General features: G+C 40.4%; 1 protein-coding gene across 6 annotated transcripts in view; it reads right to left on the bottom strand.

Moving 5' to 3' along the window:
• Positions 1-8,885: 8,885 nt before the first annotated feature.
• The window catches only part of GRIK4 (glutamate ionotropic receptor kainate type subunit 4), a 416,055-nt gene continuing 409,980 nt past the window's right edge, over positions 8,886-14,960 (bottom strand). For 5 of the 6 annotated variants that reach the window (XM_019631615.1, XM_019631614.1, XM_019631618.1 and 2 more), the window contains 2 exons: positions 13,509-13,607; positions 11,293-11,747 (listed from right to left, as the gene is read on the bottom strand). In XM_019631615.1, coding sequence (XP_019487160.1) covers positions 11,391-11,747; positions 13,509-13,607 — 456 coding nt within the window. In that variant the 3' untranslated portion in view covers positions 11,293-11,390. Of the gene's footprint in view, positions 11,748-13,508; positions 13,608-14,960 lie in introns of all 6 variants that reach the window. The other variant, XM_019631613.1, reaches the window with a different exon arrangement.

Below are 14,960 nucleotides of genomic sequence, written 5' to 3'. Positions count from 1 at the left end.
TAAAGGGATTAGAAAGCACCAACTGATAGTAACAAAACAGTCATGGTGATGTGAAATACAGTATGGGGAATATAGTCAATAATGTAAAAACTATGTATAGTGTCAGATGGGTAGTAGACTTACTGAGGGGATCACTTCATAAATTATATAAATGCCTAACCACTATGTTATACACCTGAAACTAATATAAAATAATATTAAATGTCAACTATAATTTAAAAAATAGTCACAGAGATGAGTAGTACAGCATGGAGAATATTGTCAATAATGTTCTAACAGCTATATACAGTGCTGGGTGGGTAGTAGACTTGTTGGGGTTATCACTTTGTGAGTTATGTTTGAGCACTATGTTGTTCTATACACCTGAAAATAATGAAAAAAAATAAAATAAAATAAAATTCTTTCTCATAAGTTTACCACCTGAGAAAGGTATTCACGGCATGGCCTAGAATTGCCTCCTTGTCCCAGAATTAACAAGAAACTCTAGCTGGGTAATTCCCTTGTGCAGAGAGGAGCTTTGGTTTCTTTCGCTTGTATAGAATATAGTGTGCTCTCTTGATACTGATAGGAATTAGCTACAGATGGACCAACCCATTTCTATTGGGGTCTTATTGAATGGTTAGAAAAAAAATTATTTCAGATTTTTCCACCCTAGTTACCATCATTCAGGTATTTCCTAGACCACCTTTCCTCACCACATATCACTTCTTTCTAAGAAGTATCCTACAACTACTCATTTAGCATTAATCACCTATTTATTGACTTAGGTTAGAATGCTTTGTGCAATTAGACTTGACTTTTAACACAGATTGTAAATACCTCAAGGAAAAGAACCTTGTTTATATTTTTAGTTCATTTATTGATTGATAAATGAATCTGCAATTAATCCACTCATTATTCCAGCACCTACTAAGCTGATAGCACTGTGCAAGATTTATTTGTGGGTACTCCAGGGACTCCAGGGCAGTGTTGTACCTCATTTCTGTTTTCCAGTAGTTCAAAATCTTTGGATAAGCTCAATGTGTATGGAGAGTAAGTTAGATAATAATGCATTAGCATACAGTAAGATCACAAAGGTTCAAAACCAAATAAAAATGACTAGAAGACAAAATGCTAATAATAAATGCCTTTCAGTACTGACAGTTAGGGTGTTTTATTTTTCTTCCACTTGTTGGATTTTCCAAATTTTCTACAACGTATGTTTATTATTTTATTAATTATAAAAATAAGCCTTAAAGTGTTAATTAAATGGCAATACAATAACAGAAATGTCACAAAACCAAATTAAGATTCAGGGCCAAATGAGTGACCCAGCAAGTGAGTTCCTTCAGTTTTAAGTACCTTGTTTTATGTATCCTTCAATATCTATGACAGAAATGTGCACATAATAAATGTTGAAGGAACTTTTTTTGACTATATAATAGTAAATGCTTATTGAATATAAATTCTATTAGCTGATTGCATAATTCCTTATTACATCTTTTGTAATCATTTCTTTAATTATTAAATAAATTCTTCTATTATTTTGTAACTATGTGTTTCATATCTCTTCAACAAGATAATAATGTTTTGTGTTATATGTTGTTTTCCTCTTGCATCATAGTTATGTACATTTGTCTCCTTAACAGAGGATATGTTTAAAGAATGATTCTTTGAAGGTAGGTTCCATGACTGACAATCAGAGGATCTCAAGATTGGAATGAAAAGGACTTTACTAAAAATAGTAAAGACTTGGAGCCAGACAGCTATGTTCAAATCCTAGTTCCACCATTGACTTCTAAATTGATGCTGTCCAAGTAAAATAGTTTCCTTTTCTGTAATCTGAGGAAAATAATATCTACCTGTTGTGAATATAAAAATAGCATATAGAAAACACAGAGTACATTATCTGGTGATTGTTAAGTATTCAAGAAAAGATAGCTATTATTATTAATTACTCTTCTGTAATCGTCATAATAGTTCATCTATTCTGACTTCCCCCCAAATATAAGTATCCTTCCTGATATCCTTAAGTCAGCTCTGATGTCATTAACTTGCATACTTACAGTGATAGGGAACTTGTGCTTTGGTTAAAAGTTTTTCCTTTTATTGATCTGTATTCTGTATCACAGAATCTACCCACAAACCTCAATTGTATCCACAAAGCTTTGTCCCTCCCCACCAATGCAAACATAGCATTTGATAAAGGTATATTGGTTTGAATTGATAGACTTACCTCTTTGGGTACAACGTCTTGGGTGTAATCCTAATAGTAGGGAGATGAACTAAGATGGAGGACTGAGTACTAGAGGGTCCTTCCAGATTTACAAGTGTAGGTGGCAAACTTCTAGATCTACAAGGCCTTGTATATAATTTTCCTCATTTAGATTGTTATTTCTGATCACTGAACAGGACCCTTTCTCTGGAAGAAAACAGAACAGCTGATGCTTATATTAACTAAGTGATTGTTCTGGTTCATTGAGGTGTGCTATCCTAAAACCATCGACCCTAATTGTTGTTAATAAGAAACACCATCAGAGAACCTAACAAAAAATTTTGTAGTAAAGTTCCATCTCTTGAGTAATATATTTAGCATCTCTGAGGATATCTGAGCATTTGTGGAAACTAATGTAAAATATTAGGGATGAGCAAAGTTACAGAATAAAAATGATTTGTCTGCTTCCACAACAAAAAGCAAGTGTCCTAGCTAATAAAAATCATGACTATATGGAACCCTGCCTATGTTCTATCTTGTTTGTAGCACCCTCTTGCCCCCAGTGGGATTAGGTGATGTGACACAGTGGAAGATATCTAGGCAAGGGAGACAGAAAGAACTAGGTTTGAATCTCTGCCTTTCGCTATTGAAGCTTTGTCTTTCACTAGTTGTGTAACTTTGGACATGTTATTTAACTTCCAGAAGCCTTTATTTTCTCTCCTGAAAATAATCATATTTAACTGAGATTGCTATCACAAGGATTAAATAAACAAATGTTTGTAGTGTTTGGCACATAGCTGATATTAAAGAAAGGCTGGTTTCTTCCCTCTACTCTCTTTTTCTTTAATCTAAATGCTAAGGCTTAGGAAAATGCAGCTTTCTTCTAAACTCATCAAAACTGGCCAGACATCTCAATATGATAATCAATCTATCTGCTAGAGCTATAACTTATTGACCTTCATACTGTTCTGGTGTTTTCACATTTTAAAAGCAAGCCATGAAGGGGAAATGTTTTCTGTTTCCTTGAAGAGTAAGGAGGAAACTGAAATTGATATTGATTATTTTGGTAAAGAGGATTGCATTTATTCTGAGCAAGTACCACCTTGATGGGCTTATATTGGAATGGATAGCCCACGAACCATGTTTTGTTAATTTTATTTTAGAACAGAAATCACTTTTTGAGGATAATGAGAAGGGAGAAGGCTGATTTTTTTTATTTTTTATTTTTTATTTTTTAACCAACATAGGAGTTGAGAGGCTGAGGTCTTACAACCTGTATAGAATGCATGTAGATGGCTGGAAGAAAACACTCCCTCATACCTACCGATGGGATCCAACTCTCCACCAGCCTACAAATATTATCAAACTGCCCTACTCACCAGGTTCATGCCCAATAAAATAAAGGCAATCATATTTTTGCCTGGTATAATTTATTAAGTTGTTCTCTGCACAATTGCTTTAAATCAAGGGTGTATTAGCATATTCCTGCCTCTCAGTTTCACACCTCAGGCATTTTTATGTACTTTTGCGCTCAGTTGAATTTGCCTCATTCAGTCTTAGGAATCAAGTATGTGTAAGAAATGCTACACACTGTGAAAAAAAATTAAAAAGAAAAAAGGCACTTTCTCTGCACTTTAATGGCCTTCAGTAGGTAGGGATAAAAGGAACAGCATATGTATCGCATATATATAATTCAATGTAGAAAGAGACAAGGGCCATAAAGAAAGGTTGGTAATGTTCGGGGGAGAAAGAAGTTATCTCCCATCCAAATATTACCCAGGCCTAACCCTCCTTAGCTTCTGAGATCAGATGAGGTGCGTTCAGCCTGGTACGGCTGCAGACATTAGAGGCACGGGTTATTTCCTTACTTCCTTAGGGGTGGGGATCATAGAAAACTTTACAGAGGAAATGATATTTAAGCTGGATCGTAACTATGGGTAGGCTTTGGCCACATAGAAATGAATGGGAAGGGCATTCCAGGGAGTGGGAACTGCCAAAGCAGAGGCAGAGAAGAAAAGCGTGGGATAAATAGGATAAACACCAAGTAGTAAGTGGTGTGGTTTGATTGCAAGGTGAAACGAAAGGTAGGCGAGAAAAAGTATCAGGTGAATGTTGAAAGATCAGCAGGGGCTGGATCAACAAGGGCCTTAAATCCTCTGGAAATAATGGTAACCTCAGAAAATCTGCTGTTTTATTTGAAACAAAAGATGTGGTAGCTGACTAAAAATGTTATTTCTGGATTCTGTACTTTATCGGCCAACCTCACCACTCAAATTTGGACAATTTCATTGTCTGACCTTTCTGAAAATTATTTTCTGCCTAAAACGGACAAGTCTGTTGATAAGTATGGAGTCAATAAACGATGACTTGCATTGCTCTTGTTCAATAATGCTATAGGCAGAATGTGTTGTCTGGTATTATTAATGCCAGAGGAACTTTGTTTTGCAGCTGATGGAGGGGAGAGGTTTTAAGAAGTCGGCTCAGGCATCTTATCATTCAACTGGAAATGAGAAAAAAAAACAAAACCACATTTATTTCATGCATCTACATATATATTTGATTTAGAAATAAATTACATCAAAGACTACTCAGTGAGAACTAAGCCACTAAAGCCAGAAGACTAAACCTAGCAACGTTATCTAGAAGCAGGGAGAAAGGCTGAAGTGATAATAGAAAGTGTCTTTTCTCTTTTGAAGTGGACATAAGGAGCACTGACAGGGTCCTGCAGGTCTGTGTTAAATGACTCCCTCCCCACACCAGTTTAGCTCATATAAAAGAGGGATGGGGGCAGCAAAGAAAGACAACTTTAAATCTCTTTGCACAAAACTGTTATTCATCTGATCCTTTTTAAGCTAGTTTTTAAAGTCCTGTCACCACACTGGAGTTTGCGGGCATGCACAGGCTCCTGGTAACGCTGCCCTGTGGTACTTCCCTGCTTGTGACTTCTCTCTTTTGACCTTCACATCTGACCAAGGTTTGGTGATTTAAAATGTTTTTCTGTGTTCACGTAGTGCCATAGGATTACAGATGATGTTGAAATGGAAGTTATACACTGTTATTGTTAATGGAAAAGCTACTAAGAATCTAATCAGACCAATCCAAGTAGAATAACTTTCCAGGCTGATTCCATGTGCTATAGAAAACAGGGTGGTTTAATGGACTGAAAAGAAAAATCATTCTAGATGTTTCTATACATCAGAAATTTGGAGGTTTGGTTCTGTATTAATTTTTCACATTGGTTCCACACTTTCATTCTGTATTCACGTTCCTTCCCCCCAATTTAAAAATTATGTGATTTTATTTTTAAAGAGCTCATAATTCACTTTGGACCATTTCATTGGTATTTCTCTTAGTCTTTCTATGTTCTGAAGGGCCAGGCAGCTAATCCCTGCAGCTAATCCCAGTAATACCGTTTAAAGAAACCCAGGAATGAGAGTGGTGAAAATCTCTAATCAGTGTTGGCAGCAAGCAGGAATAAGCATAAGAAGAGAGCCAGAATCCTATAAAAACAAACAAACAAACTCACTGTGGATGAAAACAAAACAACAGCAACAACAAGCTCTTAATCAGCAGAGCACTGACTTCATCACCATGAATTAACCAGTCACTCCAAGGGAGATGATGCAAAATCCTGTTTTTCTACACATCAAAAAAAAATTTTTTTTTGTGTGTGTGTCCAATTCTATAATACATCATTTGTATATTGCATTGTGTTCACCACCCCACAAAGAAAACATTTTAACAACCCCAAGACACAATCCTGCTTGTTTCACTAAAGCCTGTCTCAACTACCTAGAATCTTTAGCCTCTCTGAATTTCTACATGGTTTACATTCCAAATCATACACTCTAGCACTTTGATTTTGTGCTTTACTTTCACTGTTTCTTACAGGTAAGTTTTATCTTCCCAGACAGAGTACAATTTCTTCTACTTCATCATTTTCCACAAAATCTTATGTTATACTGCATGCTAAAGAAATACCCTCTCAAGGTCACTCACCAATCTATGAAAATGTGCCTACAGGATGAGAGGTCTTTTGGTCCCTGTTCCCCTCTGACTTTTTTAACAGAGTCAAGAGAGAACATTAGATTGGGCACAGGGAATACTGAAGTGGGCAGGTTTCTTTAGCTAATTTTCTAGCAGGAGGATCATTGCACTTACGTGTTTGACTTCCATCCTTTATTGTTATATTTTTATTTTTATTTATTTATTTTTTTAAAGATTTTATTGGGGAATTGGGGGAGGGGAACAGCGTTGGGGATTCGGGGAAGGGGAACAGATAAGTTGCTGTCCTTTTGTTCTTCAGTCTAGTTGTGGAGGACGTTGCTTCACTGGCCTATGTTGGTATTATCATTGAGCTCTTCCCGGGTGAGGCAGATGGGTCGCCTGCCTCTGGACGGCTGCTCACGGCGGCTCACAGCACCTCAAGAAACTCACGCCAGCTGCTGGCCAGCCCCACTGCAGCCTATGCCGTCGCTGGCAACTCATGGCAGCCCAGCTCCAGGTCGAGCTGTTGTTCATCATCTTAGCTGTAGAGGACGCAGCGTCACTGGCCCTCATGTGGGATCTGAACCGGGGCCCTGCTGCTCAGAGCTGGTGTCCCAAGCCAGCTCTTAACCAACGCGCCACTCAGCCGGCCCATACCTCCATCCTTTATAATATAGACTCTACACTTCTAACTTGTTAATAGGGTCAAATCCCAAGACACAACATCTGTCACAATGTGCTGATTCCCTGACATGCTTCAGTAAATCCCAGCCACTAAAATATTTATATACATCCTCTTCATAAATTTATAGGTAGATTATATGCTCAATTTCTTTATGCCCCTTCTCAGGGCCTCAACTCTTCTGCCATTTCTGATCAGAGAGGTTGTTTTACACTGTATTGCCTTCTTAGGCTTCTTTCTTTCTTGATCTCAGCACCAGCTCAGCTATTTGTGTAATGATAATATTAGTATTTTTCATTCATTTTTTAGATTTAGAAATTAGTATGAAATTAATAAAATTTGAATGATAATGTTCTACCAATAGTGACAGGACTTCTCTTGCCTGGTTGCCCTTAAATTACAATGGGGTTGTTGACTTCTTCAGCTCTAAAACTTGGAGATGTTTTTCCTCTAGAAACCACACACACACACACACACACAATGTATATATGTGTATATATATATATGTGTGTGTGTGTGTGTGTGTGTGTGTGTATAGATATACATTGTATACATGTATTTGTATATATACCAAGGGTGCCAAAAAATGTGTACAAGTGGACATTTTGGTCAACGTTGCCCAAGCAGTAGTTCACCATAATCAGAAGTGTCTGGTGCTGATGGTAACCACTTTGAGCACCTCTTGTAATTGCAGAAGTCAAACATGAATTGTATTCATCTTTTGATATTGGTATATATTAAGTATTACAAGTTTAATAGTTTTTTTTCCTTCCTTAATTTGTGATACCATTTTTTGGCACCCCCTGTATACTTATTTTTTAATGTTTTCCTATGAAACAAGTTTTCTGAAGGCATGACATCGCCAAACTTTGAGGAACAAACTGTAGGATGACAAGGTTGTCAGCCCCTGAGGGCACTCTGTTTGGGTCATGGTGGGAGACTTGCTCGTGAGGTGAAAGTCGCTTTTCACAGAAAGGCACTGGGAATAACCCACAGTTCAAGGCAACTAAAGGTTTAATTTTTCTCTTTGAGAAGGCCCCATAGGAAGCACTAGCTTTAAGCAAAATCTTTATGAAAGGATTCCTTCTCTGAATTTTCCAAACAGGCCTCTTTGTTATTACCCCAAGAGAGCTGACAACCAGTCAGGGAATCAAATCTCCCTTATCATTTCCAGACTATTTTACCTTGCTGCACACACCCCATTGGCGGGAGGGCCACAAATGGCTCTCTCAAGCTTCAGTCAAACCAATCTGCCCGTGTCTGAAATGCCCCAGCCCTTTCTGGTCTCATGTATTTGACTCCTACACCATGGGGAAGTCCCCTTGGATTCCAAAAGAAAATTAAACTCCTTGGAATCCAAAACTAATAAACTTTCACAGAGTGGCCCCAGGTGGATTGGTTATCATGATATTTCAGTCTCACCTAACCAATAAGAGGGCTGGTTGGCAAGCTCCCAGGATGAATATTCTCATATGAGCATTGGATTAGAGGAAGCCAAAAGATTTTCGGCCATCTACATGCTCAACTTACACCCCACCTGAGTTCTGAGGTAGAGATCTTGTGACGGTTGGGGCCTTGCAAGGCAATTAAAAGAAATAAAGCAAAGTATTATATTTTAATTGATGTAATCTTCAAGCTCCCAGTGGAATCTGGGGTGATATCTGACTAGAGTTACCCTAGGTATCAATAGATGACTATTCTGTGAAAGTGCATTTAGGAAGACAAAACCCTACGAATCCTGAACTTCATTAACATGTGTATCTGTTTGGGGGGTGGGGATTGGCTCAGACTCCCAGGACTACAAATTGAAAGAAGCCACCTAGACTTTTCTGGGATCTGAACAGAGAGCTGAAGGGGGTGGGGGAGTGGAGAGGGCAGTGGAGAGAGGGATAGAAAAAGAAGGGCAGGTGGAGGGGAAGACACAAAGTGGGTTTATATTTTTATTTTCTTTTAGAGTGCCTGGATATTAGACACACCAAACCATTCTTTCCAAACCAAAATAGCTTGCATCCATCACTAACATTTCAGGGTTTGTTTCTGTTTTATTGTAAATATTTCAGTCAAAGAAAGATAAACAGACAAGAAAAAACTGTTTTATACAGTATACAGAGTCAGATAGAAAATACAGAATGGAAAAGAAAGCCAACAACCAACAGAAAAAACATGGAGACAAACCAAAGAAGAGAACTGGCTGGTTGCAAATTCACTCACCAGCCTGAGTGAGGTGGAGTGGTGGTCTCAGCAGCTAATAGAAACCATCTAGCACTGTCAGTCTTATCTTTATTCCACATGGTGAAAGGACAGACTTTATAAATGATTTATTTCACTAATTCATTTAAAAAAGTTTGCTGTTGATCAAGATATTCTGCTCATAAAAATGAGGTTTTTTAAAAAAAACAACCTTCTTACCCCAAATGTGATCTGGCAGTAGGGACCACATTGTCAGAAGCAGGGGATGGAGCTGTGGGTTGGAGTAGTGTGGCACCATTGGGGTCTGTGATCTGTTGGCCTCCGGGTGCCTTGCCCACCAGATCCACATTTCTCCAAGAGGCTTGAGGCAAGGTTTAAAAAAATACTCATGTCCTGCACAACTTGCTGTCATTTGGTGGTTAAAGAGGAAAACAATTTTAAAAAGATTCAAATTTATGAGAGGGAAGGTCAGTCTAGGACAAAATTGACATCTGTTCTAGGAATAATTAGGGTACCATTTGGCCCCCAGAGTGGCAGCTCTAACTAATTGTCCTGGCACAAAGAGATGTCGACCTACCCAAATGGCAAAATCATGGAATTAAGCTCATCATCTTCCAAAGGTGTCTTTATTCTAATACATTCAGAACACAAATAATGTGAGGACAATTTGATTCAAGGTGGTGGTGGAGGTGGTGGTAGCGGCTGTTTATTTCTCGTTCTCTCTGAATTTTTAAAGTTTACAATCAGAAATTGCATAGAATTTGTTTTCCATCAGAAAATGAAAACTCTCTTTAGGAAACCCCCAATTGGTGAAGCCAAGTGAAGGTCAAGTAGCTGTTGGAAGCCTCACCCTTTCCATCAGATGAGTGGTCGGGACCCTGCAAACATTGGACAAGCAGAGTGGTGACTAGCGGCCATCTGAAAGCCTGAAAAGCATCCGAAACTGATTTTGTAGATGGAAGAGAAGTTCAACGCTTTACTAAAGTCACACAAGAGGGCTGCTGCCCATGCTGAGCTTAGGATTCAGGAGTTCCTAGTTCCTAGGCCTGTGTATTGGTTATGAGACCCACCTCTCTCCCAAGAACATGACAAATTTTTTATTACTTAAGGTCTATCCATTTAATAAACACACACACACACACACACACACACACACACACACACGTTTGCACCCAGGTCTCACATCTAGTAGCAAAAAACCACCCAATCCATGATAGCCTTGGAGGCCTGGCTTCACAGGCAGCTACTGAGTTTGGTTAAAAAGAGATGCAGTTGACAACGTGTGCACCCTACACACAGGGTGGCCGTCCATTCCTCGTCTGTGAACAGCACATTCCATCCGAAGCCACGGCTGTGGTTTGGGAAATTGTATCTCCCCTTTCTGCTCCTTAAACAAGGCCCCAGATAATCTGTGCACTCTGCTCTCCTGACCTATCTCTCTTCTTCAGGGATCACATTCACAAAAGACCACATCAAACCCAACAATTGTGAAAATCAGAAAGAGAAAGAAAAGACATGTTAACCTCTGAAAAAACACGCACTTCAAAGTCTCTGAGTCAACTATGAGTTAACTGGTTGTCAGCATTTTAAAAATTACTTTAATGGACTTTTATTGGAGACTCAACACCGTATTCTTCCCAAGACCCTGCTCCTACACTCGGAGAGTTCAGCACCTGGAATCTAATGCACTGGCTGCTCCATGTCCTGAAATTTAGGAAAAAGGATCAGGGATTATTTAGATTTTCATTCCCTAACCCAGTCTCCCCCTCCAAATAAGCAAAACAATTGAATTGAGAAGACAACAAAGAACAAGGGGGGGGAGCGAGAAAAGGGGAAAGAAAAGAAACACATTAACAAAAATATAGAAATCCCGAAAAGAAAAACTTCCCTGTTGAGTTTATTATGATTATGATTATTATTACTTTTCCTGTAAGAACTAGACCCAGGGTACAATGGCCCCTTCCTACGGGGAAATTCCACTGATGAGTCCACCAATTCGATGGACGTGTCTGGGCAGGTACCCCCACCCCAGATTCTGTCATTTTGGCGGGAGGGAAAGGCCCACGGGGAGAAACTGGGTCCTTGTGGTCGTGGGCTGGGAGGGAGAGAGTCCCTTCCCCACTTAGGTGTGATGTCTCCGAGTGGACCCAGTTCCCGCACAAGGGCGCTGTGTCTGGCTGAGAATGTCGGGCTCTTGGGGCCTTTTGTCAAGTTACTGAATCCAAAATCCCGAGAGAAATGTGGAAGCTGTACCCGTCTGGGATCTGGACCAAGAAAAGCGCCCGCCAGGCCCTCCTGCCTCTTCACCTGGCCTCTGAGCGTCCTGTCCCATGGGGGCTACTCGGGCTCGCTGCTGTTGGTGGTCTTGTCCCACTCCAGACTCTCCTCGCTGCGGGCAGGCGACGGCCGCGCCCGCAGGCCCTGGAACCTGCGGCACTCGGGGCAGACCCGTATGTGTGTGCAGCCGCGGGCCACCAGTGCGGCCTCTTGGGCTAGTCTCTGCGCCAGCTGGTCCGGCTCCCCGGCCCCGCACAGCTTGCCATTGCTGAGCGTTGCTGAGCCCCGGGGCCTCCGCTCTTCTGGGATGGGGGGCCGGGGCGGCGGCATCGAAGTGCGCCGCCGGCGGGGGTGGACACTGTCCTGACACAGGATGATGCTTCGCAGCTCGGTCACCATCTCCTGGCAGACAGACACCTGCAGACAACAAGGAGGTCATAGCCCAACCTCTCAGACCCAGCCCCCGCCGGTCCCCTGCGTGTCTGTTCCATCCAGTGAAGGCTTAGAGGGCACTGTCACAGAATCATATAATCTCGGGTATGATTATATGAAGGTCGTTCAATCCATGGCCTCACTCCCACCTCCCATTTAATATTCAAATGTCTTCTGTACGATACTGTTCAACAGCCCTGCCCATCTTTGTTTGAATACCTACAAAGACATGACCTCTCCACGTTAAGAAAGAGCCCTTACCATTTTCAAACATTTCTGTTAAATGCTGCTCCAGTCTACTGAGTTTACAGTTCCTCTCCCTGATATTTTCATCCATTGATATTAGTTAAATTTGGACACTGAAGCCTACTAAATAACCCCTCCACTGCATGTCAGTCTTTCAAGTATTTGAAAAAACTACCATATCTCCACAAACGTTTTGTTCTCAGGCTAAAGATTCTCTCCTTTCTTTTAATCAACTGGTTAGAGCTGGAGAAGATGCATTCTAATGACTAGAACAACAAAAGCCACAGCAATATTACTGCTACAGGTCCACAATCTCCTGATATGAAACACTTGGGTCCAGCTATGTTTCAGAATATTTTTAGTTTTAGGAAGGTAATACAATACACATATAAGAATTATGTATCACACCCAGTGGGGTCTGGGGCAGACCCCATATTCAAACACATTAATATTTCTGTAACAAAGTGTAGGTACCTTCACACTGAGTGAGACAGAGATCATAGACATTAGTTTCTTGCCAATTCAAGTTTTGTTGCCAAATGTGTTTGTATCAAACTTATAAAAAACTTGGAACTTTCCAAGCTTCTTAGGTTTCAGAATTATGGATGACGAATCATGAACCTGGACTACTACTACTACTACTACTATCACACCCATTTCACAGATGTGGAAATGGAGCCTCAGAGGTTATACATCTTGCTAAAAATTACTTGACTAATAGCTGACCCAGAATTTGAACCTAAACTTATCTACTCCAAAGAGCATGCATACTCTGTTTAGTTCTCTACCTTGTACTAGAAAGGACACTTTCCCAGACCATGATAAGAGAAGATGCCTTCTGCTCTTTCATGTTCTTTCTTCCAGCCTTCCAGTTCTATCAACAGGACAATTTTTCTACCACATCAGTCAAATAGCCCTTACTCTTGATTTTAGCTATTGGGAGTCCTCATTGAATTTTTTAAGGTATGTCCAGGCCATGGGTGAGCTCTTGGGAGAGTAACCAACTGTGTACAGATCCTCTACTTGAAGCAGCTACAGAGAAGTAGTATCACCTGAAAGAATATGGCCTGAGTTAAGAACTGAGACCTGGGTTCTATACACTCTATTGTTACTAAACAGCAGAGACTCTAGGCAAGTCACTTGATGCTCTGTGTTTCTAAAAATAACTATAACAGCTAAAACAATACTACCTTTCTAATCTATTACATGTGACAAGAATGCAACAACATATATTTATTGATTGTTATCTATGTACTAAGCACCGTGCTTTTCGCGGAAATAAAGAGAGAGGTAAAAGACACAGTCCTAATTGCAACACAGTGTATAAGTGCTCTATGCACAAATTACAGTGGTGTTGGAAAGGTGGAGAAATGATCAATTCTTCTGGTCCAGGGGAAGAAGGCAGGAGAATTGGGGAAGTTTTCACAGGGAAAGGAAAACTGGAACTAGGTCTTTCTTTCTATAAGTAATGAGCACAGGGAATAAGTAAACAGCACTCACTGAAGGAGTGGACAAAAGTAGAAAGCCAGTAAAGCTGCAGAGACAAGGAGGGAAATCAAGAGAGCTTGGTGCCAGGTGCAGCAAGTGAGGAGAGAGCTTCTAAAAAAGAACAAAAAACAAAGTCCATTTGTCAAGAGGCATACTGAGGTCCAATAGGGCCCAAAGGGCTCTCTTTGGTTTTGTCCATTGGGAGGGGTCAGACCTCTTAGCAATGACCTTTAAGTGCAGGGGCAGGGAGAAGCCAGATTGCCCTGGACTGAGGGCTGAAAGTGAGGTGAGGAAATGGAGTCTGAAATAGTCAGAGGACCATGATTTGGGAGAGGGGAGGGATAGGGCGAGAGCAATAGTAATGTTGCTATTATTTTAAAATATGGAGTAAACGTGAGCATATTTTTAGATTTGGGGGACAGAGCAGGCAGGAAAATTAAAGAGGAGAAAGAGGGTAACTCTGGAGTAGCTGAGGAAAGATGGATCAAGGCAGAGACAGAAGGATGACTAGAATGTCTGCTGCAACTGCCGGGGTGGCTTTAGCTGTGGATACATTTTTAGGTGGGGGTTTTCATTTGGGGCTGGTTACTCCTGATTTCTTGGTGAGGTTGGAGGGTAAAATTAGCCTCGATGTATGACAGAGCCAAGGGGTATGAGGAGTGGGTAATGGCATGACGTCCTGATGGAAAATGAGAAACAGGCTGAGGGCAGAAGAGTAAAAGGGCTGGCAGGCAGTGTGGTAGCATGGCCCTACATGAAGCTGAACTCCATAAATGTGTAGGAGCACTGTACACTTATACCATTAGGGCTGTTTATCCAGGGTCAATTAGCAAAGGAGGTTTTAGGAAGATCCAGAGTTGGGAGACTGAGAAAGAGGCTAATGTACTTTAAAAACCAAAGAATGCAATGAGCTTGTAAGGATTTCTGCCCCTTCTCTAAGGCAGAATGGAGGTAAAATGGGGCAAACTCTCCTTCCTTCTTCTCCGACACGTCGATCTGTGTGAGACTTTTATTAGCCCAGTTTCTAAGCCACAGGTTTGGGAAATAAACTTATTCAAAATCCCTGAGAAGGAAGATGGAATTCTTGGGCTCCCTTGAACTGGGATATCTCTCAGCATCTTTACTTGTAAGGCAAAAACATATGTACTTTAGATGGAAGAACTGAAGTCATTGTTTCCATTAGTAACCTGGTACTCTTGCCGGTTTTTCTTTACAATGATACATTTTAAATTATAGTTGTATAAGACTTCATTGTTCATAAAACATTTTTCACATATTTATTTGCTGGGCTGTTTCGTAGAAGAATCTGAAACCCAGAAGTTAAGTGCCCTTTCTAAGGCTGCATAATTAGCAAGTGATGAAACAATTACCTAGATCTCCTGCCCTGGGGTCTTTTCTGTGGGTGCCTCCACCCTCATGTGGGATTTTGGGTTCTGTCTGAAATTACTTTTGTGTGTGCATGAG

Source organism: Hipposideros armiger, unplaced genomic scaffold (assembly GCF_001890085.2).
Source record: "Hipposideros armiger isolate ML-2016 unplaced genomic scaffold, ASM189008v1 scaffold_1020, whole genome shotgun sequence".
In the NCBI taxonomy this organism is placed as follows: Eukaryota; Metazoa; Chordata; class Mammalia; order Chiroptera; family Hipposideridae; genus Hipposideros; species Hipposideros armiger.
Note: the sequence above shows the minus strand (reverse complement) of the source record. Positions and strands in the feature narration are given on the sequence as shown.